This window comes from Pelmatolapia mariae, linkage group LG14, assembly GCF_036321145.2.
Source record: "Pelmatolapia mariae isolate MD_Pm_ZW linkage group LG14, Pm_UMD_F_2, whole genome shotgun sequence".
Classification (NCBI taxonomy): domain Eukaryota; kingdom Metazoa; phylum Chordata; class Actinopteri; order Cichliformes; family Cichlidae; genus Pelmatolapia; species Pelmatolapia mariae.
This window is the reverse complement of record NC_086239.1, coordinates 25,345,018-25,367,814: the sequence shown is the minus strand read 5'-3', so window position 1 is coordinate 25,367,814 and position 22,797 is coordinate 25,345,018. Positions and strand designations below refer to the sequence as shown.

Genomic DNA, 22,797 nt, shown 5'->3' with positions numbered 1-22,797 from the left:
TCCTGTCCCCAGCAGAGATGCTGCTGCCCCAGCAGACCACACCATAAAAGATGGCAGAGACCACCACAGAGTCATAGAAGGTCTTCAGGAGTGGGCCCTCCACTCCAAACGACCTGAGTCTCCGCAGCAGGTACAGCCTGCTCTGCCCTTTCCTGTAGAGGGCGTCTGAGTTATGAGTCCAGTCCAGTTTGTTGTTCAGATGAACACCAAGGTACCTGTAGCTGTCCACAGCCTCAATGTCCATACTTTGGATGTTCAGTGGTTGCAGTGGAGAATGCTTGTGCCTGCGGAAGTCTACCATCAGCTCCTTGGTTTTACTGGCGTTGATCTGGAGGTAGTTCAGCTGGCACCAGTCCACAAAGTCTTGAGTCAGTCCTCTGTACTCCTTGTCGTCCCCATCAGTGATGAGGCCGACTATTGCAGAGTCATCAGAGAACTTCTGCAGGAAGCACTGGGTGGAATTGTGGGAGAAGTCTGCAGTGTAGATGGTGAAGAGGAACGGAGCCAGAACCGTTCCCTGTGGGGCCCCCGTACTGCAGATGACCCTGTCCGACACACAGGGTCATGTGTTATAGTAGTGCTATAACACAATAAGGGTTGTTACACAGTGCATCTTTAAAAAAAATTTAATTACCTAACTTACTTCTTGTATTGTAAGCTACTGACCAGCTACTGAAGAAACTACAATTAGTTGCCATTTGAAACTGCATCACAGTTTATAAAGACCAATAACGTCTCTAATAAAAAGCACAGTTTACCATCACAACAATATTTGATACTGATACTGACTGATACTAACTATAGTTAGCCTACACATATGAGCATGTTTATTTCTTTGTCCCATAGTCTTCAGACTTGGAAGGATAGCATATTTATATATATGAATATATTAGGATCAACTAGTATGTTAGGTGACTGCCTGTAGGTGACTGTCAAACCACAAAGGTCTGTGTTTGATGCTTTACAATATAAACTAATTTTACATCATGGGCCACATACAATAAGTGGTCCAGTTACAATGTTCCCTCCAATTTTTCATGTGTCTGAGCGAACACACAAACTCCCTGAGCGGTCCCTTGGACGACTGTGAGCAACAGCAGACGTGTGTACTGTGGTCACGCCAGCATCGAATCCATCCAAGTCACATGGTTTAGTAAAATAATCAAATTACAGCATTTACATTTATGTTAGACTACTTTTAATTAACTGCTTTAGCCCACTTACAATGAAAATTTAAAGAAATCTTGTTCATGATCTGTGTAGTATGTTAGCTCTATTGGAAGTAAAAATAACTTGAACTCCAATTTATAAACACAACTTTCTTTCTTTCTTTCTTTTTTATAAAGCTCTGACTTGTATTATGAGTATGAGTCTGTGGTCTGGGAGAGAGTCCTGTAACTCTCTGTCTGCAAAATGCAGTATATAATGACCAGTGTTGGGCAATTAATTATATAGTTACTTCTTCAAAAAAGTAACTGAGTTATGCAAACAACAAAGTTTTTTGCAGCTGTTTACCTAAAAATGCAGCCAAGGCGTTTTTTTAAATTAACCTTTCAAACTACTTGCAGAACAATCAGGTGCTCTGCATAAAATTTGATGCCACACAAATTATTTGTGCCACTCCAAAAAATAATTTCTGTCCACTATGAGATAAAGGAGAACATCACAAGCCTGATACCTGTAGGCCTGACAACAGAAGATGTATCACTCCTGTAACACCTGCAACATTCAGCAGTCGCCTCATTGCTCTGACGCACACAAGAAAACTATTGACTACACTACACACTAACTACACAAGACAACACACTAACTACACAAGATTTGCGCTAAACGTCGCAAATCTCTCACATCTCAAAACACTGCAGTCACTCCTAAAACTTCCCCCCTTCCTAAACAACTAAATGCCATGTTGCCATATCATCTTTTGATTGGTCGACATGGTACTTTTTTCAACGAATAGGAAAGGGTGGGGTTTTTTGGTTTTGTCTTTGCTCACAGGCAGAGAGTGCTTTCGAGCGTTTTCCTTATAAAACGCAGTTTTTACCCTTTCTTCCCGCAGTAAATATAAGCAATGATAGTATTCAGGAAGAAAACCAAACATTGCATATATTTTTATCATAACTCTAGTTTTACGTGGCCTATCAACACAATTTAAAAACTGGTATAAAGTCCACACTTTTTCCATCAATTGTTCCGTCTGTCCTGCTCACATCTCCAATGGTTGTGCAAGTTGTCATTAACGTGGCTTGACTCCACATTAGCCACGCTGCTTTGCTAGCTAAAACACCGGTGACGGCACATAAGGACGCTGTCATAGCCTGTCATCGACGGTGATTAGCTGTGTATATACGAATGTGAATCGCATTATTGGCTGGACTATGGAATAAGGTGGCATCGTTCTAATCCCATACGGGAGCAGCCAGTCACTTACTGACTAACACTGCAAAACAGAATTGTTAAAGTTTTAATTTTAATTTCAATTCAGGTTAGATTTTTTTCTGTACGCAGAGACCGTGCCAGCAGTGCACAATTGCGCACGTGCGTAGCTCAGAGGGAACATTGGCCAGGTACCTACACATTTAATGAGATATCACATTATAACAAAAAGAGGATTACTTTCAACAGCAGGTCTCAGTTGTTCCATATAATAAATTAACAATTTTGTAGTAAATGAAAGAAACCTGTCAGCACAAATCTTTTTGCTTAAAGTGTAAGAAATAAATGTAAAAACTGACAGACAATTCTGGTAGTGTATTGCCCAGACTGTCCTGTAATTATGAAGTAGAACGTTTTTGTTAATTCATAGAAAATGTACTATTTTTATTATTTATTTTATAGTGGGCACACTCTAGAAAACACATACATTGTACAAAGTGAAAAAACTGGTTCTTTTCAGTCATCTAATTATTCATCTATTATTTTATTACTCTAGCATGAAAGGGTGAGGTCTTTATCAGCATGACAAGTTGTAAAATTTATAAAATAACAGTTTTCCATAGCTATTTGTGTGGCCAGATTGGAGCCACCCCTGCTTTACTGGGTTGTGATGGGGTGCTACAAAGGGGGCAGAGAGAGCCAGTACCAAGAAAGGAAAGCATTAAGTTTTCAAATCTGTGGTCTGTTTCATTAAGTGGCCTGATCAGAAGACCAAGAACACTTTGGACTCACTGGTGTAGAAGATGTTCAGCAGGTTTGGGGAACCAGAATCACACAGACCAGGGCAGGAACTCTGAGGACACAGCCAGGTGGGCATTGAAGAGACGCTCTACTTTTACAAGTCCTCCCACAGACAATGTTGTCTCCCCCCAACATATTATTAAATTTCTTTAACGCTTATATAAGATTTTCTTTAAAAAAAAAAAAAAAAATTAAAAAAAAAAAAATATATATATATATATATATATATTGTGGCGTGTTGGGGGAGCGGCTGGTTCTCTCCCATCATGCCTTGGGACATGTGCTGCTGTTTTCATGTTCTTGTTTTGTTGTTTATGTTTACGTTGCTTTTGGCTGTTGCATTGAATGTTGTGTTTATGCTGTAGTGATTTCAATGACAGTTATTTGATGAAAGAATGTAGTACCATGAGTGAGTTCAGGCTTGTGGTTATTGACCCTCTGAAGCACAGTGTGGTACAGCGAAGTGTTTAATAAAGAGCTCCCCCTACCAGTTTGGGGTTGAACTGCAATCTCTCTGTGAGCTTCTTCGTTGAGATTCCTCTGCACACCACATTGGTGTCAGAAGTGGGATCCCAAGAGCATGGCCACTATTCTGAAAGAGGAAGAGGAGCTGAGGAAGATTGAGGAGCTTATCACTCGCCTGGAAGCGGTGAATGGAGCCCAACCGAAGAAGCAGGGGGAGCTCCGGGCAGCAGCAAGCCAGCCAGTGAAAGATCTGTGGGGCTTACCAGATGGAACCTCACAGCCCCGCCCACTGGGAAGCTGTAGGAGCCGCCAAGGCATGCTGCAAGCTCCAAGACCACGAGCAGCCAGCCAGCCTCCACTCATGGTGATGCCGGGGAGCAGCACACCCTCACTGCTGGCAGCCGAGGGGGACAACGCCAACTGTCTCCAGGACCCAGTGCAGCCGCCGCTGCCATCAGGGGCTCCTGTCCGGGGGAGCATGAAGCTGCCACGCTATAATGGGGAAGCACCTCCAGAGACCTACCTTATCCAGGTACAGCTGGCTGCTCAGCTAAATGGATGGTCAACAGAGGAGACAGCTGTTCAAGTCGCCCTGGCCTTGGAAGGCAGGGCACTGCAGATCCTCACAGATCTTCAGCCAGAAGAGCGTTTAAGTTGGCCTGCTGTTGCCAGAGCAATGCAGAGCAGGTTTGGCCTCCGTACACATGCAGATGATGCCCGAGATAAACTTGCTAGCCGCCCACGGAGACAAGAGGAGAGTCTGGGTGCCTATGCTGCTGACCTACGTCTTTATGCACGTAGAGGGTACCCTGCTTTTGATGCTGCAGCACAAGAAGAGCTTGCTCTCCAGGCTTTTGTCCGGGGTCTCCAGCCAAAACGACTACAAGAGCACATCCGTCTGCATGCACCAGAAACCCTGGCAGCAGCTCTAACTGAGGCCGAAAGAGTGGAGCATGTGCTCAGCCCAGGTGCACGCAGCCCTGGCATAAGTCACCAAGTGTGCCAAACAGACTACGAAAGGAGCGACCAGGAGGAGGAGGCCCGCCAAACCACCGACACACCACCCTGGCGATCTCGGCGAGGGAATAGACGAGCAGGAGGCCAATCCAGGGGTAACTGCCATCGGTGCGGAGAACCAGGCCACATCGCACGCTACTGTCCAGCACCAAGCCCACGAAGCCTGGCACCCCAGCCGCCGTTAAACTAAGGCGGGGTGGCACAACGGAGGAACTGCCCCCTGCAACCACTCTGCCCTCCGAATCACACTTGCGGGTTGGCCGGCCCGGCCAGGCACGGGGACTGTATCTGGACTGTGACCTTGCCGGCACCACCTGTAGAGCCCTGATAGACACTGGATCCACGCTTTCCTTGGTACAGGCCGGAGTCCTCCCTGGTATTGACGGCCCAAGACCGCAGGGTTGGCAGCCTACTCAGCTCCACATCACCACAGTCACGGGGGAGCGTGCCAAGGTTAAGGGGGAAAGATCCCTCCCGGTGACTGTGGCTAACTGCACTGTTGACCACCAATTCTGGCTAGCCAGCATCCAGGACCGATGCATCATTGGTCTGGACCTGTTAGCCAAATGGGAGGCCACAGTGGACGTGTCCCGAGCAATCCTTTACCTGGGCACGGAGGCTGTGAAGCTCCACACCACCAAGGAAGTCCCGCTGCCTGCCTCCACTTTTTCAGCCAGCGTCAGGAAGCCTGAGGACCTGTCACCGCTGGCGGTGGAAGGGGCCTCTCCTTCACCAGCGGTACAGCAACTGTCCACAGGGACCAAGCTAGCTGTCGAGGACCTATACCGGAGGAGCTGCGAGGGTCTCCAGGCTGATCAGCAACGGCAGCTGCGGGAGATACTCGACTTGTTTGCCGACATCTTTGCAGCCAAGGATGAGGACTGCATGCAAACCAGCCTGGTACAACACGACATTGACACTGGGGATGCACGGCCCATCCGCCCTCGTCGCCTTCCCCTTGCCAAGCGTGCCGCAGCAGAGCAGAAGGTCAGGGAAATGGCAGAGGCAGGCATCATAGAACCCTCAAACAGCCCCTGGGCAGCCCCAGCCGTACTGGTTCGGAAAAAGGATGGTACCTGGCGGTTTTGTGTCGACTATCGTCTACTCAACAGCATCACATGCAAGGACTCCTACCCATTGCCCCGGATTGACGATGCCCTCGACGACATTGCTGGGTCCTGCTGGTTCAGCTCCCTCGATTTGCGCAGTGGCTACTGGCAGGTGGAGCTGACGCCAGAGGCCCGCCCAAAGACTGCTTTCTCCATTGGCCAGGGACTGTGGCAGTTTAAGGTGATGCCCTTCGGCCTCTGCAATGCCCCAGCCACATTCAAGCGCCTAATGGAGAGGGTTCTGGCTGACATTCCCCGCGACCGCTGTGTGGTCTACCTGGATGACCTCCTCGTCCACGCGACAGACTTCGAGAAAGCCTTGGCTAACCTGACTGCGGTTTTCCATGCTATCCGCCAGGCTGGCCTCCGTCTCCAACCCAAAAAGTGCCACCTCTTCCGAAAGGAGACGACCTTCTTGGGTCACGTTGTCAGCGGAGCAGGGGTTTCCACTGACCCTGCAAAGGTGGCTGCTGTGAAGGACTGGCCCATTCCGGGCAACACTGCTGAGTTGCGGAGCTTCCTTGGCCTGGCATCATACTACCGGCGTTTCGTCAAGGACTTTGCTACCATTGCAAGCCCCCTGCACCAGCTCACACAGAAGGGCCAGGAGTTCCGCTGGAGTGGGGACTGTGCCGTGGCATTTGATCGGCTCTGATCTGCACTGGTTGAGGCACCGGTGCTGGCCTACCCAGACCTGCAGCTTCCTTTTGTCGTGGACACCGATGCCAGCAACACGGGTGTGGGGGCTGTACTGTCGCAGGAAGGCCCTGAGGGGGAGCGGGTCATCTCCTACTACAGCCGTTCCCTCAGCAGACCGGAGAGGAACTATTGTGTCACCCGTCGAGAACTGCTGGCCATCATCCTGGGTCTCCGCCATTTCAGACCCTACCTCTACGGTAAGAAGTTCCTCCTGCGCACAGACCATGCGTCCCTCACTTGGCTGCTCAGCTTTAAAGAACCGGAGGGACAGCTAGCCCGGTGGTTGGAGACGTTGCAAGATTACCACTTTGAGGTTCGTCACCGGGCGGGACGTCTCCACACCAATGCAGATGCCCTCCCCCGACGCCCTTGTGAGGAAAAACAGTGCAGGTACTGCCAACGCTTGGAGGACCGGGAGGGCATGACTTCAGTGATCGCGTCACCACAGGGCGGCCATGAGAATGACTCTGTTCCGGGTGGGCATTGTAGCAGTCTTCAGGTCCAGTCCACCGCAGGGGATACCGAGGGTCTGGAGGCCATGGATCCCCAACGGCTGCAACACGACCAGAACCAAGACCCTGCCCTTTCCCGGGTTCAGTGTTGGATTGGGGCCGGTCAGAGACCACCATGGCCAGAAGTATCTGCACTGGACCTCGAGACCAAGGCTCTCTACTCCCAATGGGCCAACCTCACAAGCCGAAACGGCCTCCTCTATCGCCGCTGGCAGGCTCCCGGGGGTCAACGTGAGGTCTTCCAGCTCTTGGTACCTCAACAGTTGCGGTCCAGGGTCCTCCAGCTGGTCCATGGTGCAGCAGGGGCAGGACACTTTGGAGTTACCAAGACTCTGCGGCGACTTCGGTCTCGGTTCTACTGGCCCGGATGTCGCCAGGACGTAGAGCTCCATGTCCATCGGTGCGATGCCTGCACGGCTCAGAAAGGGCCTTCCCAACGCTCTCATGCCCCCTTGCAGCAGTATCAGGTGGGGGCTCCCATGGAGCGGGTTGGTGTGGACATCCTGGGACCCTTCCCCACCACGGACCAGGGGAACCGCTATGTCCTGGTTGCCATGGACTACTTCACTAAGTGGCCTGAGGCCTATGCAGTCCCTGACCAGAGTGCTGTTACCACCGCTGAACGTCTGGTCAACGAGATGTTCTGCCGGTTCGGGGTACCAGAGGAACTGCACAGCGACCAGGGCCGGAATTTTGAGGCTGCGGTGTTCAAGGAGGTCTGTCAGCGGCTGGGTATCAGGAAGACCCGGACGACGCCACTGCACCCCCAAAGCGATGGGTTGGTGGAACGCTTCAACCACACCCTGGCCACCCAGCTTGCTATCCTGACCTCCCGCCAGCAGCGTGACTGGGATCAACACCTTCCCCTGGTCCTAATGGCCTACCGTTCTGCAGTCCAGGAATCTACTAAGTGCACTCCAGCGGCCTTGATGTTCGGTCATGAGCTTCGTACCCCAGTGGACTTGGTGTTTGGATCCCCCCCCGAGCAGGAAGTGTGCGGGGACCCCGGGTTGGGCTACCTCCACAACCTCCTCGCCCGGCTACGGGAGGTGCACCAGTTGACCAGGCAGGCTCTCCGAGATGCAGGCTCCCGGCAGAAGCGAGCTTATGATACCCGCTGCAGGGGTGAAGGACTCTTGCCAGGTCAGCATGTGTGGGTCTACAGCCCGGAGAGGAAGAAAGGGCTTTCCCCCAAACTGATGAGCCAGTGGGTTGGACCCTGCACTGTTCTCGAGAGGCTGTCCGACGTGGTCTACAGGGTGCGGCTGGTCAAACGGAACAGGGTGGTCGTACTCCATCATGATCGCCTGGCACCCTATCAGCCCTTGAGTCCACCCAGGGAGGAGCCAAGGTCCCAGCTTCAACTGCAGGCCCCCAACCTGGCCTCAGAGGCGGCTGGGGGACCCACGGAATGTCCCCAACGACGCCGTCGCCTTCCCCAACACCTCAGAGACTTTGCTATGGACATGCCGGTTGCTGGGGACAGCTAACCACTCAGGTGGGGGCTGTGTGGCGTGTTGGGGGAGCGGCTGGTTCTCTCCCATCATGCCTTGGGACATGTGCTGCTGTTTTCATGTTCTTGTTTTGTTGTTTATGTTTACGTTGCTTTTGGCTGTTGCATTGAATGTTGTGTTTATGCTGTAGTGATTTCAATGACAGTTATTTGATGAAAGAATGTAGTACCATGAGTGAGTTCAGGCTTGTGGTTATTGACCCTCTGAAGCACAGTGTGGTACAGCGAAGTGTTTAATAAAGAGCTCCCCCTACCAGTTTGGGGTAGAACTGCAATCTCTCTGTGAGCTTCTTCGTTGAGATTCCTCTGCACACCACAATATATATATATATATATATATATATATACATATTTTTTTTCTTCTACAGTCTACTACACTATATTCCCTGTTCTAATAATCTAATCTAATAATCTAATAATCCAAAACAAATCCAGAAAAAGTTGGGATCTTGTGTAAATTGTAAATAAACAAAATGCAATAATTTGTCAAGCTCTGTTTTATTCCCAGTATAACACAGAAAAACATAACAAATTTTTAAATTGAGAAAATGCACTATTGAAAAAAATATATCAACTAATTTTTGATGGAAGCAACCCATCCCAAATAAGTTGGGACAGGCCCATGTTTACCACTGTGTAGCATCCCCTCTTCTTCCAATAGCAATGTGTAAACATTTGGGAACTGAGGAGACCAGTTGCTGGGATTTTAACTTGCCTTTGGCCCACAGGAAAGAGTGGCCTTTTTGAATCATACTAACATATAGTTTCTTCTTGCAACACAGAGCTTTAACTCACATTTGTGGATGATATGGGAAACTGTGTTCTCTGAGAAGACTTTTGATTATATTGCATACATTGAACATATATTATAGGTGACATATTCAAATTCCACAAAACTTAATGTTGAGGAATATTATTCTTAAATTGTTCAACAATGTAGATGCAGAATTTGGCAGTTTGCCATACCCCTGATCATCTATAATTCTGAGAAACTCTGTCTCTCTAAGATGTTCTTTTTATGGCTAATCAGGGTACTAACCTGCTGCCAGTTAACCTAACTAGTTGCAAAATGTTCCTCCTCCTTTTTTCAGTACCACTTTCTTCTCCAGCCTGATCACGACTTTTTGGGAAATAGGTTTGTATATTAGAATTGGTCAAGAAATAATATTAAACAGTGAATAGAAATTTCAAATCAAACAACATCAAAATGGTTAACTGATTACTTCTTTTCTTTTCCCATTAGGTGCTGTTTTGTATTTTTTTCTGGCTTTAATAAAATTATGTAACACTTTGGAGCAAACAGACAGAATAGCAAGCCAAAGCTGGAGGCCAAAATGGCAAAGGATTCAACTGCATCTGCATAATTTCCAGGGGAGCTGATATAAGCAGGAATAAATGCCAGCCACACAGCACAGAAGATCAGCATGCTAAAAGTGATAAACTTGGCCTCATTGAAGTTGCCTGGCAACTTGCGTGCCAGAAATGCCAGTACAAAGCAGAGACAGGCCTGGAGACCAATATATCCTAAAACACACCAGAATGCAAGGCTTGATCCTACGCTACACTCCAATATGATCTTTGAGCGTTCGTATTTAGTATTTCGTGAAGGATAAGGGTTTGCATCAATTAGCCAAGCACCACAAATAACTACTTGAACCAGAGTGCAGCTGAAGATAATGGCCCTCTGCTGCTTGGGTCCCAACCACTTCATGATGTTTTCCCCTGGACGGGTGGCAGTGAAAGCAGCCAGCACCACCAGTGTCTTTCCCAGGATGCAGGAGATGCAAAGTGAAAATGTAATGCTAAAGACAGTGTGACGCAGCATGCAGGACCAAAATGTTGGCTCTCCAATGAAAACCAGAGAACAAAGGAAACACAGTGTTAAAGCAAATAAGATAAAGAAACTAAGTTCTGAGTTATTGATACGGACAATGGCAGTGTTTCTGTGGTAAAAGAACACTGCTAAAACAACTATAGTGAGACAAGCCCCCACCACAGAAATGACTGTCAGGGCTATACCCAAGGAATCATAGGCCAAAAACTCCACTTTTTTGGAGATACAGGCTGTTCTGTCTTTGTTTGACCAGAAGTCCTCAGGACAAAATGTGCATTCTATTGCATCTGAAAGACAGAGAGTCAAAAAGCAGGAGTTCATTTAAATATTGCCTAATTGTATCAGAACATTACATTTAAAATGCTGCGACTTGTAATACTTAGATTTAAACTCACTTGTCTGATTGCTAATCTTGCCATTGTCACATGGTACACAGTCAAAGCAGCAGACAGGCTCCCCACGACGGACAGCCTTCCGGGACCCTGGAAGACAGCTGGCACTGCATACAGACATTGGCACCTGGCAAGGTAGAAAGCATATGACTCCCAACTCTGATGAGTGAAAGAATGTCCTACGAGTATAATAGTTAGTTACTGAATTATTTGCTTGGGCCACTGATCATACAAACAATTAAATAAAAGGCTAATTGCTTAATCAAATAAGAATCAAAATATGTATTCCTCAAATTCTTCTGTCTAAAGTCAGTGTAAATAAATGCCTGGATTTTATAATGTAGGTTAAAATTTGTGTCAGTTTAACCCCCTGGAAAACTATGCTCAATATTTTCTCCTTCCTCACTTATTAAATAAAAGAACCATACTTTTTTCCCCTTTATTCATTTAGTCAATGTAACCAGGAAAAAAAATAATGAAAAGGTTTTGCTGTCATTTGCCCACAGAGAAAGGAGTTACTACCTACAAATTTATTCCCAGCAGTGCTGTGATATTTATGCATCTATCATCAAAACTGAAAAAAGTTATCGTGGCTTCAAGGTATTTAACTGTAGCTGCTTTAAAACAGTCATGATGGAATTTGAATGTAGAATTACAAATGCCTTTGATGAGTTGTGCCGTAAGGATTACAGAGAGGATTGAGTATCAAACATACCTTAACCTTATGTCTCGTTTTGAATACTGACTGTTTACTATCCATGTATGCAAAGGGATGGACATCAGATCCAAACCGTCCTGCACACCTGACTTACCTCCATCTTAACCTACAGAACTTCAACAGTTGACATCTGAAGGTAAAAACACAGTGTGAGCAGCTTGCCTCACTCTGATCCCCTGCCCACATTATCATATCCTCCTGGATCACCAGCTCCTCTCCAGCAGGTTTGGTTCCATCAAACAGCCCCACGTTGACAAATTCAATGTTCCCGCTTGTGCCTCTCTGCCAGTTGATAATATCATAATAGGGTATAGAGTCACCCTTCAAGTCAAAGTTTACCTCTTCCCCAGCAATTATAAATTTCACTTCCTGCAGGTAGTACTGGAGCTTGAGAAACCATTACATAACATGAAACACTTAAACAGACATGCAGCAGACAAGACTTTAAGTGGTATTAATTAATGGTAAGTATTCTGGACTATACCTGCCAAGGCAGTACATTGTCACTTTGTGCACATGACTGGTTCTTAAAAGGCCCACTGCCTGGTTGACACATGAGAAGGTTGTGCAGGGAATGAGCAATTGCATATACCGCCTTATATACATTATAGGCCACTCTAGGGCTTGATGTATTCAAGTAGGCTGAATGCTGCTTCAGTGGTGACTCTTGCCCTGAGCAAGGTGGCAACTGGGAGGCAGAAGACAGTGAAGGACTACAGCCATACAGAGCCTCCCACAGCTCCTTTACCAGCATATTATTGGGATACCTCTGTGGGTTTACTGTTTCCAAGTAGTTGCTGAGTCTTGAGATATAACCTTTTCTGATGCCAAACCCGACTGTACCTCCCAGATAGGGGTAATACTCTTTCCCTGTAAAGACAGATGCTGTGACCCAGGCCTCACTAGCCACCCACTGGATTCCAGTGATGTTCTGCTTCATGTAGTCTCTCAAGAAAGGCGTCATTTCCCCCTCAGCTGAAAATACTACTACCACTCTTGCCAAAGAGCTACGCATTACCTTTTATAAAGGTAATGCATGAGGAAGAAGGAAGGAGTTTGCAAGGAAGAGGGAAGGCAAAATACATCATTTTAAAACATGGTGACAGGAAAAGGCACATTGATAAGATTTTAGATTTTTGTAATAATCTCATCTGTTGGCATTTGGGGTTAGATTGCCTAAAGGCCTGTGCCAGTCTAAAAACTATTTTGGGATTAAAAAGCAGCTTTTGTAAGGATTTTTGTTCCTGATATACTACAAGTCAATGTTGTTTTGGTAACTGAAAATCACAGACATGGCTATTTTTTTAATGGCTGGCCTCATGGCATATTCTTTTTTAAGCAATTCTCTTGCAGAGTGCAAAATTTGCTGTCGCATGTAAACATATCACACCAATGTGATGTTTGCATATTTTCTTAGTTATATTTAAGACAGAAAAAAAATTCTTATTTTGTGCCTGATGAAGTTGTGCTGCTGGTAGAAGCATTCATGTATCAGTAGTATACAAAAATGTAACTAGTGTAGTGCCCAAACCTTGGCTCTGTCTACTGATTTTTTTTCCTTTACAATAGGGGTATTTTGAATCAAACTGAGTAGTTTAAACTCTCTTTTTACTTTAAATGATCAAACTACATTATATTTGCAAACCTCTTTCAGCATTAGGAATTCAGAAGTTTTCAAGTGAAAAAGGAAAAACAGCTTTCTAATAAAAGTCATATCAGGGCTGGTCTCTACCTACCTGCATGATCTCCAGTGCCCTCTGTTGATTGTAGAGCAGAGGAATCATTTCTTGGTATGCCACACACACGCTGGTACCCTGTAGTTCTCTCATTAAGCCTTGCACAGCAAAACGGCCATATTCATGATCTCCTCGCACCACCCCCACCCAAGTCCAGTTAAAGCGTACCAGCAGCTGAGCAATTGCTTTCACCTGGGTTCAACCGAATAAATTCAGCTTACTCAGTTCACTGGCATATTTTAATAATTTTATTAAGTCTTAATGTGCTATTTAGACTCTGATGTAGTATATCAGTGGAAGACCAGATCAAAAGATATATGTAATTACATTACTGGTATTTTGTCTGAATATTTTAAATCTTACTTATTTACTTAATATTCAGTGTAGTGATTACCTGCAGTGCTGTGTAGTTTCAAAACTGCACCACAAAATGCCATGGTTTGTAAATCACTACATTGGTTATACATTTTGGTTATTTTAGTAAGGGAACAACTGAAAATACATAAAGATTCAACATCTTTATTTTAAATGATAGAGCACGGACAAATCATTCTGTTTGTTTTTTGTTTTCAGGCCCTTACCTGATAATCATCATTAGGGATTACCCTGAAAAAGGTAGGGTATTTTGTTCTGTCAGTGAAACATGCACACGAAGAAAAGTAACTGATCTGTGTAAAGCAAAAAAAGGAGAGGAGAGTATAACAGATCATAATGATGACATGCAGGTTTGGAGGATTTAGAACTAAAAGAGGCGTTATTACCATTGGGATTTGGAATGGCTGGAGGATTCTTGACACCACAATGGACTGAGCAGAACCAGATTCGCCAATTACAGCAAGGAGCGGAGAAGCACCGCTACACATGGGAGAGTCATCTTCACTCATCCCGTTTAGTACAGCCATAGCAGCTCTCTGGCCAGTCAGTGGATATGCACATGAATCAAAGATTTTGTACCCCAGGGTGTAATTGGGCAAAAGCTCCAGATTCTGGTTTACCTCCTCAACTGCCAGCCTCATCGTTTGAGCCCAGCGGAAAGCCCTGGGATCAAATCTGTGGCTCAGAAGACAGAAAAATACAATACACATTACACACAACAAGAGTGGAGAAACACTGAAAACAGAGAGCGGTGTTCTGATTTAAAATTAGTAGTAATTTGATTTATAGCTGTCTTGTGCATTAGCACAGTAGATTACTTTTCCCCTGTTTTCTTACTCTCTCTTTCTTACAGCAAGTTAGGCATATTGTCTAAAACTTTAGATAACATTAACACTGAATTGTAGTAAATAGCATGTATAAATACTCCATATAATAATACAGTCCACAGGCAGTGCAACAAAATCACACATTATTCAATAAATAATAGATGGACAGAAACAGTGTACTATGCTCACCCATTACACTTCACTGGCGGTGGTTTGTAGGTACAGTTAAGGTCTGGCATTTCTTGGTTATAATGAAGGGGAAAGATTCCTGCAATAATGTAGTCACCCTCAGCTATAAAGCCTGGCTCAAAGCTGTTTTGAAGAATGCACACTTTTCCTGCAGATGTGGCTGAGGAGGTAAAATTAGAGATTTGTGTGTAAGCTAAGGTAAGTATAGCAACACGATAAAGCAAAGGAAGAAAGGTAAGTAGGTGCATAGTGTTACACATTCCCACAAAAACAGGAAAAGTTTTTAGGCAAGGTTATATACTGTATCTAAAGTCAGTATATGGCCCTCCCATTATCAGTATATCCAATCCAGAGCTAGAGTGGTTTGGTCATCAGCAGCCCCACCTCATTTACTAAAAATGTTTACTGCACTCTGAATGGCATTGTACTGGAGTTAGAATATTTTATTGGGAAAACATACATCAATTAAACATCAATACATTTTAATATATTAAATTATGGTTAGTCTTTAAAGAAAGGATTAATTAATAAAGTTTACTTATGATGACCAGTAAGGTTTTCTTGTGCGTGGCTTTGTGTCATTTTGTCTGTAAACACAATAGCTTGAAAAGTTTTGATTGAATTTCCATAAATCTTTGTAGGGGTGAGGTCATGTTAACATATCCAGCATGATAACATATCCCAAGGTCTATTAGCGATTATAATGCTATATAGAGTGATTTAAAACTATGCTTCTTACTGCCATTGTTTGTATTAACAACATATAGGCATATAGGGAATGATATATGGAAATTCTAAATATCACATTATGTTAGATCTCTGACCTCTTCTTCAAGGTCAAAAAAGGTAAAACTTTTTTGACCTTGAACCCTACATAATGTTTATATAGAATTTATATAAACATTATGTAGGACGTTAAGAGTAAATACTGTCCAGACACTGAGTTGCCTTGGAGGAAGTTTGCAATCTAGGAGTGGTTCTGGTTTAACTGAATATTTCCCTGCCCTTTTGCAGGGAAATTTTAGTAGTATAATTAGAGTGTGTTATGCTCATTTGTTTTGAAAAGTGAGTTACAGTAAGTGTTTGCATTGGAACAGAATATCTTTTGTTTTGTCACATGTCAGAGAAGACTTACATAGCAAAGTGATAAACAAACACAAAGGTGTGCCTCTGGGTCATTTCTAATGCTGGAATAACAATTTCTAATGCGGAAAGGATAAAGAACAGATGTTTATCCATAAACTGCAATATGTAAGTAGTTTTGGTCCTTTACACAACTTTGTTTGTATATTCAAGAAAACATTCCTTTGGAATTTGATTAAAATGCAAAAATAAACAAATTTAATTTGGTTCAAGTAATTTCTTCAACAACTGTGCAAAGGTGCCCCAGAGCGTATTCAGCAGCAGTAAGATATGAGATGCAAGGTGGGGCACACACCCTGAAAAGCACAACCAAAGAGCTTGGATTGGTGAAAATTTGTGATGCATATGGATTAGAAATCCCTGACTTCCAATGGTAAAGTCCAAAGTGTCTCAGTGATAACAGGAGCATTAATGGCCAAGATGGATAGCATATCCAGCCTATTCAAAGCAAAACATTAGCGGTTTTTGTCCTGAAGATAAAATGCAAAACCCTGAAACCCTCTGGTAGAGGACCAAGCTTGAAAATAAGACACAGACACAACCCAAGGGGGTGAGAGGGATATGTATCCAATTCAGCTCAATTCAGTTAAATTCAATCCAGTTAAATTAAATCCACTTCAATTCATTTCAATTCAATGGTGTAAAGTATTCCGCCAGTGAACCCAAGAGCATTGGAGACATGTTCTCTGGAATGACAAATCATGCTTCTCTCTCTTGCAGTTTAATGAATGAGTCTAGGTTTGGCTTTTGCTAGGCAAACAGTACTTGTCTTATTGAGTTGTGTCAAGTGTAAAGTTTGGCGTGCTATTATTGTCATTGTTTTTTCAGTTCCTGTGAAAATAAATCTTAATGCTTCAGCATACTAACACATTTTGGACAATTTCAGTCTCCCAACTTTGTAGAAACAGTTTGGTGAAGGTCCTTTCCTGTTCCAATGTGGCTGAGCACCAGTGCACAAGGCAAGGTCCGTAAAGATGTGAATGACCAAGTTTGGTATGGAAGAACTGGACTGGGTCCTGACTTCAATCTAATGTAATACTCACGGGATGACTTAAAGTGGAGACTGGAAACCAGGCCTTCTCATACAACATCAGTGTCTTACCTCACAAATGTGCTTCTAGAAGAATGATCGAAAATTCCCAATAAACACAAACCTTGTGAAAAGTCTTCCCAGAAAAGTTGAAGTTTTTATAGTTGCAAAGAGTGGGACAATATCATATTAAAGCTATGGGATGTCAGTCAAATTAATATAATTAATGTGTGTGTGTGTGTGTGTGTGTGTGTGTGTGTGTGTGTGTGTGTGTGTGTGTGTGTGTGTGTGTGTGTGTGTGCGTGCGTGTGTGTATTTCACCCAATAGCATGCTCTGTTACAGCCCGTTTGTGGGCAGTCCTCTCAGATCTGTGTCCCACAGTATATAACTAAACTGTGTCTGTAAATATCATACTTCTTGTTTTCTTTTTATGTATTTTCTATCATTAAGGTTTTACAGCATTCCTTCAAACCTGAGTTAGCTATGACATTGTTGACTGCATGGCTTTTTATATTTCTTTATCTTATGAACAACAAGCATGGCTCAGCTGCTGTTTTGGATAACTGTGTATTTTTGGGAGAAGAGGATAAAAATAGTCTTTACGAGGATGGAGATTTTGTTATAGGGGGCTTATTTCCTTCACATTACAATCCTGGGTTTTCTCATCCAACCTATAAAGAAAAACCAACAACTAATATGTATAAGTAGTAAGTGATTATTATTCACAGTAGTTAACACACATTTGCTACTGTAACACACAAACTCATTTATGTCTGTTTACGGTTTACATGTGTGTGTTTGTGTGATGTGTATCGTATGATTAATTGTTTCTACACTTCTGTATAGTTTTAGCTCTCGTGCCTTGCGGTGGATACAGACCATGACTTTCACAATTAAAGAAATCAATGGCCGCAGTGATCTCCTGCCACACCTAAAGCTAGGTTTTCACATCCATGACAGTTGTGATGACATACCTGTGTCTCTGAGAGCTTCTTTGTTGTTGGTTAATGGGCAGCCAGACAGAGGCTTCAGAGCTGAGAGTTTCTACAGGGACAAAGTTCTAAAAAACAATGACTCTAATTTAGGCTGTGATGCTGTTTGCCGAACTGTGTCTTCAGTAATCATAGGAGATGCTGGCTCTGGGGTGTCTATGGCACTGCTTCGAAGTCTGGGTTGTTTCCATATCCCTCTGGTGAGAAAGTCTGACCTGCATCTGCTAGTGCTGAATGTAATACTGTTTGTAGTTACACCTTTATCAGGTTTGCAGTGTAGATTAACTAATTATATTTTCAGAAATATATAAAGACATTCAAATGTAAAAACATTTTCAACTTATCCTTTTTTTTAATAATGAGTAGACTTACAGCTCTCTCTTTCTGCATTTTAAATAGTGTGAAAATCCTATATCAGTGCATCATTATGAAGGCAGTGGTATTACAATTTTGATGCTTGTTTCACAGCCCTTTCAGCAACTCATCATGCTAATGGTTAACTAATGTTTGCTGTAAATCTAGGTGAGCTATTTTGCATCCTGCAGCTGTCTGAGTAACCAAAGGGAGTTCCCTACCTCTATGCGCACCATGCCTAGTGACACCTTCCAGATTAGAGCTCTGGCTCGACTGGTTAGTTATTTTGGCTGGACCTGGGTGGGAGTGATTGGTGTGGAATCTGATTATGCCCGTTTTGCCATCCAGCTCTTCCTTCAGGAGTCAGTGCACTATGGTGTGTGTGCTGCCTACACACATTTCTACCCTGTAGTGGTCAGTCAGCAGGCTCTAGATGACCTACTGAATGTCATTCAGGTACCTCTGCATCTATGTTAATATATTTTTATATTTATATATTTGTAGAATTAGTAATAAAAATGACTTGTTTCATATTTATTATATTTAAAATATTAACTTTAAGAAAGAAGAATATTTAAAGAGGACCTAGTTTCTACATACAATCCATTATTTAGGATTTTTTAAATTAATTAAATATTAAATATATCTAAATTTTCCATTATTAGTTTTCATCCTCAAAGGTCATCATTAACTTTTCTGGTGAGTCGGAGATGCAGAGTATTCTGAGAGAGATCATGCGTCGGAACGTGACTGGCCTGCAGTGGATTGCAAGTGAGGCATGGGCCACTGCCAAGTCACTCTGGGAGAAGTCTGGAGATCTTCTGATGGGAACATTAGGATTTGCGATCAGGAGAGCTGCCACAATTCCTGGGCTTAAACAACATCTCACCAGTCTTACAGCATCCTCTCTTCATAAATCAGCTTTCCTGGCAGAATTTTGGGAAGAGACTTTTGACTGTCAACTAAATGGGTCAGTGAATACCCATTCTCATGGCTCTGACAATTTCTTTGACAGACAGCCTGTCATGATCCTGGGTCCTTTTGACCCAGCGATTTTGTGTTTCCTATTATTGTGAGTTTGGTTCTGTTCTTCCTCAGTTAGTGTTTATTCTTTTCTGCCCTTGTATCCCTGTGTCTAGTCTGCGTTCTGAGTCTGTGTCATTACGTGTATGTGTTTCCTGTTTTATTGTGAAGGTCTGCGTCTTATGTGAGTGTTTTCAGTTGCCTCCCTTGTCTCGTCACGTTAATCACTCCCTGCTGTGTCCCCCACCTGTGTGTAATCTCCCTGTGTTCTCTGAGTGTATTTTAGTCGTGTCTTGTGTCTTAGTCGTTGCTGGTTCGCCTGCGTTAGTCCCTTCCGTCATTCTGTGTTTATTCCTCCGTCTTCCTGGTCATTCTCCCTGCAAGGTACCTTCGTTCGTGTTCTGGTTTTGTGTTTAGTTTTTAGTTTTCCCAGTTTAGAGTTTTCAGTTCTGTTTCTCACCACCCTTTCTTTTGTGTTGCATTTCACCTTCGGTTAATAAAGCTCGCTCCCCACTACGCCGTCTGCATCTTGGGTCCATTTATATTCACACACGGCCTGCCTCGGCACCCCGTGACAGTACAAACCAGCCACAACATGGATCCAGCAGACTTACCCGGGGAGAGCGATCTGATGCGAGTCCAAAGCCTGGTCGAGTGGATAACCCACACCTCAAATATGAGAGCAAGGATCGTGGGGATAAATGCTATTGAGGTGATCCTCAAAGGAAATCCCTATCTCCGCCAGGTCAGAGGATGTTTGGACTTATTGGCCAACTTGTATGAAGCCCGGGAGGCGGCGCGAGCTCGGGAAATATCAGACTTGGTCCAGCAGCAACAGCCTACAGCCACCCCGGAGCAGCCGCGTCAGCCTCACCTGCCGGATCTGGTTTTACCCGGCCCGTCGGAGCCGTCTGCGGGGAAGAAACGTCGATCGCGCCGCTGGCGCGCCACCCCACAGCCAGACGTTCGGACTTCCAAATCGCCGGCTGTGGTGAGTGAGGACTCTTTTTCCGTTTTGGATTGTGGAACTGTTTATTCCGGGGCTGTGTTTTGTGCGGCAGATAATATGAACAGCTTATCGCCTGCTCAGCCACTCTCAGCTCAGTTAGCTGCCCAGCGGCCACTCTCAGCTCAGTTAGCTGCCCAGCGGCCACTCTCAGCTCAGTTAGCTGCCCAGCGGCCACTCTCAGCTCAGTTAGCTGCCCAGCGGCCACTCTCAGCTCAGTTAGCTGCCCAGCGGCCACTCTCAGCTCAGTTAGCTGCCCAGCGGCCACTCTCAGCTCAGTTAGCTGCCCAGCGGCCACTCTCAGCTCAGTTAGCTGCCCAGCGGCCACTCTCAGCTCAGTTAGCTGCCCAGCGGCCACTCTCAGCTCAGTTAGCTGCCCAGCGGCCACTCTCAGCTCAGTCTCCAGTGTCAGCCGCTCACTCACCTTCAGCTCAGTCTCCAGTGTCAGCCGCTCACTCACCTTCAGCTCAGGCTCCAGTGTCAGCCGCTCACTCACCTTCAGCTCAGGCTCCAGTGTCAGCCGCTCACTCACCTTCAGCTCAGGCTCCAGTGTCAGCCGCTCACTCACCTTCAGCTCAGGCTCCAGTGTCAGCCGCTCACTCACCTTCAGCTCAGGCTCCAGTGTCAGCCGCTCACTCACCTTCAGCTCAGGCTCCAGTGTCAGCCGCTCACTCACCTTCAGCTCAGGCTCCAGTGTCAGCCGCTCACTCACCTTCAGCTCAGGCTCCAGTGTCAGCCGCTCACTCACCTTCAGCTCAGGCTCCAGTGTCAGCCGCTCACTCACCTTCAGCTCAGGCTCCAGTGTCAGCCGCTCACTCACCTTCAGCTCAGGCTCCAGTGTCAGCCGCTCACTCACCTTCAGCTCAGGCTCCAGTGTCAGCCGCTCACTCACCTTCAGCTCAGGCTCCAGTGTCAGCCGCTCACTCACCTTCAGCTCAGGCTCCAGTGTCAGCCGCTCACTCACCTTCAGCTCAGGCTCCAGTGCCCCCGCTACCCGTAGCTCTGGCTCCACTGTCACCAGTCTCACACACTCACTCTATGCAGGGAGAAAGTCTAAGTTCCAGTCAGGGAGTTTCTCGTGCTTTAGCTGCTTCAGGCACCGTTATGCACTCCAGGGCCTCCCCAGAAGCTAATTTTCAGTCCCCAGCTGTTTCTGGACCCCTGAAGATTAAGCAGCCCTCAGAGAACAACTCTGGGTCAGCGCTGTCTGAGCAGAGCCAGTGCTCAGCACAGCACCCATTGCCTTCGTGTCTGCCAGAGGACTCTGTGCCTGCTGGCTATGTGATGGCTTTTGCTGGAGGGTCCAAGGGGCCCGTCCAGCCTTCGTCTCGTGTCTCCGCTGGAGGGTCCGAGGGACCGCTCCGGCCTTTGTCTCTAGTCTCCGCTGGAGGGTCCAAGGGGCCCGTCCAGCCTTCGTCTCCTGTCTCCGCTGGAGGGTCCGAGGGACCGCTCCGGCCTTCGTCTCCTGTCGTCGCTGGAGGGTCCAAGGGATCCGTCCAGCCTGCAGCGCCTCCGTCTCAGGCTTCCACGCCTCCGCCGGCAGCGCCACCGTCTCAGGCTTCCACGCCTCCGCCTGCAGCGCCACCGTCTCAGGCTTCCACGCCTCCGCCTGCAGCGCCACCGTCTCAGGCTTCCACGCCTCCGCCTGCAGCGCCACCGTCTCAGGCTTCCACGCCTCCGCCTGCAGCGCCACCGCCTCCGGCTTCCACGCCGCCGCCTGCAGCGCCATCATCCTCGTCTGGTCCAGCTTCAGACTCATCATCCTCGTCTGGTCCAGCCTCCGTGTCTCCGCCTTCAGCGTCGCCTGGTCCAGCCTCGTCTGGGTCTGCAGCTAACCGGCCACTTTCCAGGCCACTGGCCAGGCGCCATCGCCGTCGCGGACGGCCCCCAGACCCCCTTCGCCTGGGTTGCTGCCGTTGCCTTCCGCACGGCCGGCCCCCGGACCAGTGCTGTCGTCGCCGCCGTTGCCTTCCGCACGGCCGGCCCCCGGACCAGTGCTGTCGTCGCCGCCGTTGCCTGCCGCACGGCCGGCCCCCGGACCAGTGCTGTCGCCGCCGCCGTTGCCTTCCACAAGGTCGGCCCTCTGAACTGTCCGGGCTCCTGTGCTGTTGGCCCCCTGGCCGGCCCGCTGAACTGTTCTGTTTTGGACTCTGTTTTCTTGGGCTCCGGTGTGTTTCTTTTGTTGTTGTTTTTTGGTTTTGGACTCGTGTTTTGTTTTTTAACCCTCTTGGTGCCCCTGTGTTGTCTTACCTCGATTTAGCTTATTTCTTCCTTATGCATTTTATGTCATATTTCATGTTTTTTCAATGGAACACATGATTATTTCAAAGGATTTACTGTGTCTTGTTTAGAATAGTGTTAGAGAGACTGATAAGCAGGCAACAGTTTATTTTTTTAATCTTAAATTGTGTTGCACGTGTGTGCATGTCTATGTTTAGATGGACAAAATTTGCATACAATTACTGTCATACATTTCTTTCAGCAGCATAGAACATATCTTTCAATGTACTGAAATGTTAATTATAAATCCTTTATCAGTCACAAATTACATTTAAATATGTATATACCCAAACTCTGTTATTTAATGTGTTGCAGACTTTTAAGTGACTGGGAATGTTTACTAAAGTAATATACATGTAAACAAAAAAAAGACATAACTTTAAATTGTTAATGTTTTTTAATCTT

The 22,797-nt window shown here is 45.9% G+C and overlaps 2 protein-coding genes across 2 annotated transcripts; one reads left to right on the top strand and one right to left on the bottom strand.

Moving 5' to 3' along the window:
• Positions 1 to 9,711: 9,711 nt before the first annotated feature.
• Positions 9,712 to 14,823, bottom strand: LOC134640608 (extracellular calcium-sensing receptor-like). The gene is made up of 9 exons (XM_063492516.1): positions 14,820 to 14,823; positions 14,564 to 14,723; positions 13,934 to 14,222; positions 13,754 to 13,840; positions 13,173 to 13,364; positions 11,921 to 12,454; positions 11,599 to 11,823; positions 10,722 to 10,845; positions 9,712 to 10,613 (listed from the first exon to the last, which is right to left on the bottom strand). Exons 1-9 carry the CDS (start codon positions 14,821 to 14,823, stop codon positions 9,712 to 9,714), a joined length of 2,517 nt encoding a protein of 838 aa, XP_063348586.1.
• A 2,439-nt stretch (positions 14,824 to 17,262) lies between these two features.
• LOC134640607 (extracellular calcium-sensing receptor-like) lies at positions 17,263 to 19,817 on the top strand. Its single transcript, XM_063492515.1, has 6 exons — positions 17,263 to 17,441; positions 17,584 to 17,929; positions 18,252 to 18,539; positions 18,749 to 19,155; positions 19,411 to 19,490; positions 19,609 to 19,817. Exons 1-6 carry the CDS (start codon positions 17,263 to 17,265, stop codon positions 19,815 to 19,817), a joined length of 1,509 nt encoding a protein of 502 aa, XP_063348585.1.
• The last annotated feature ends 2,980 nt before the right edge of the window (positions 19,818 to 22,797 follow it).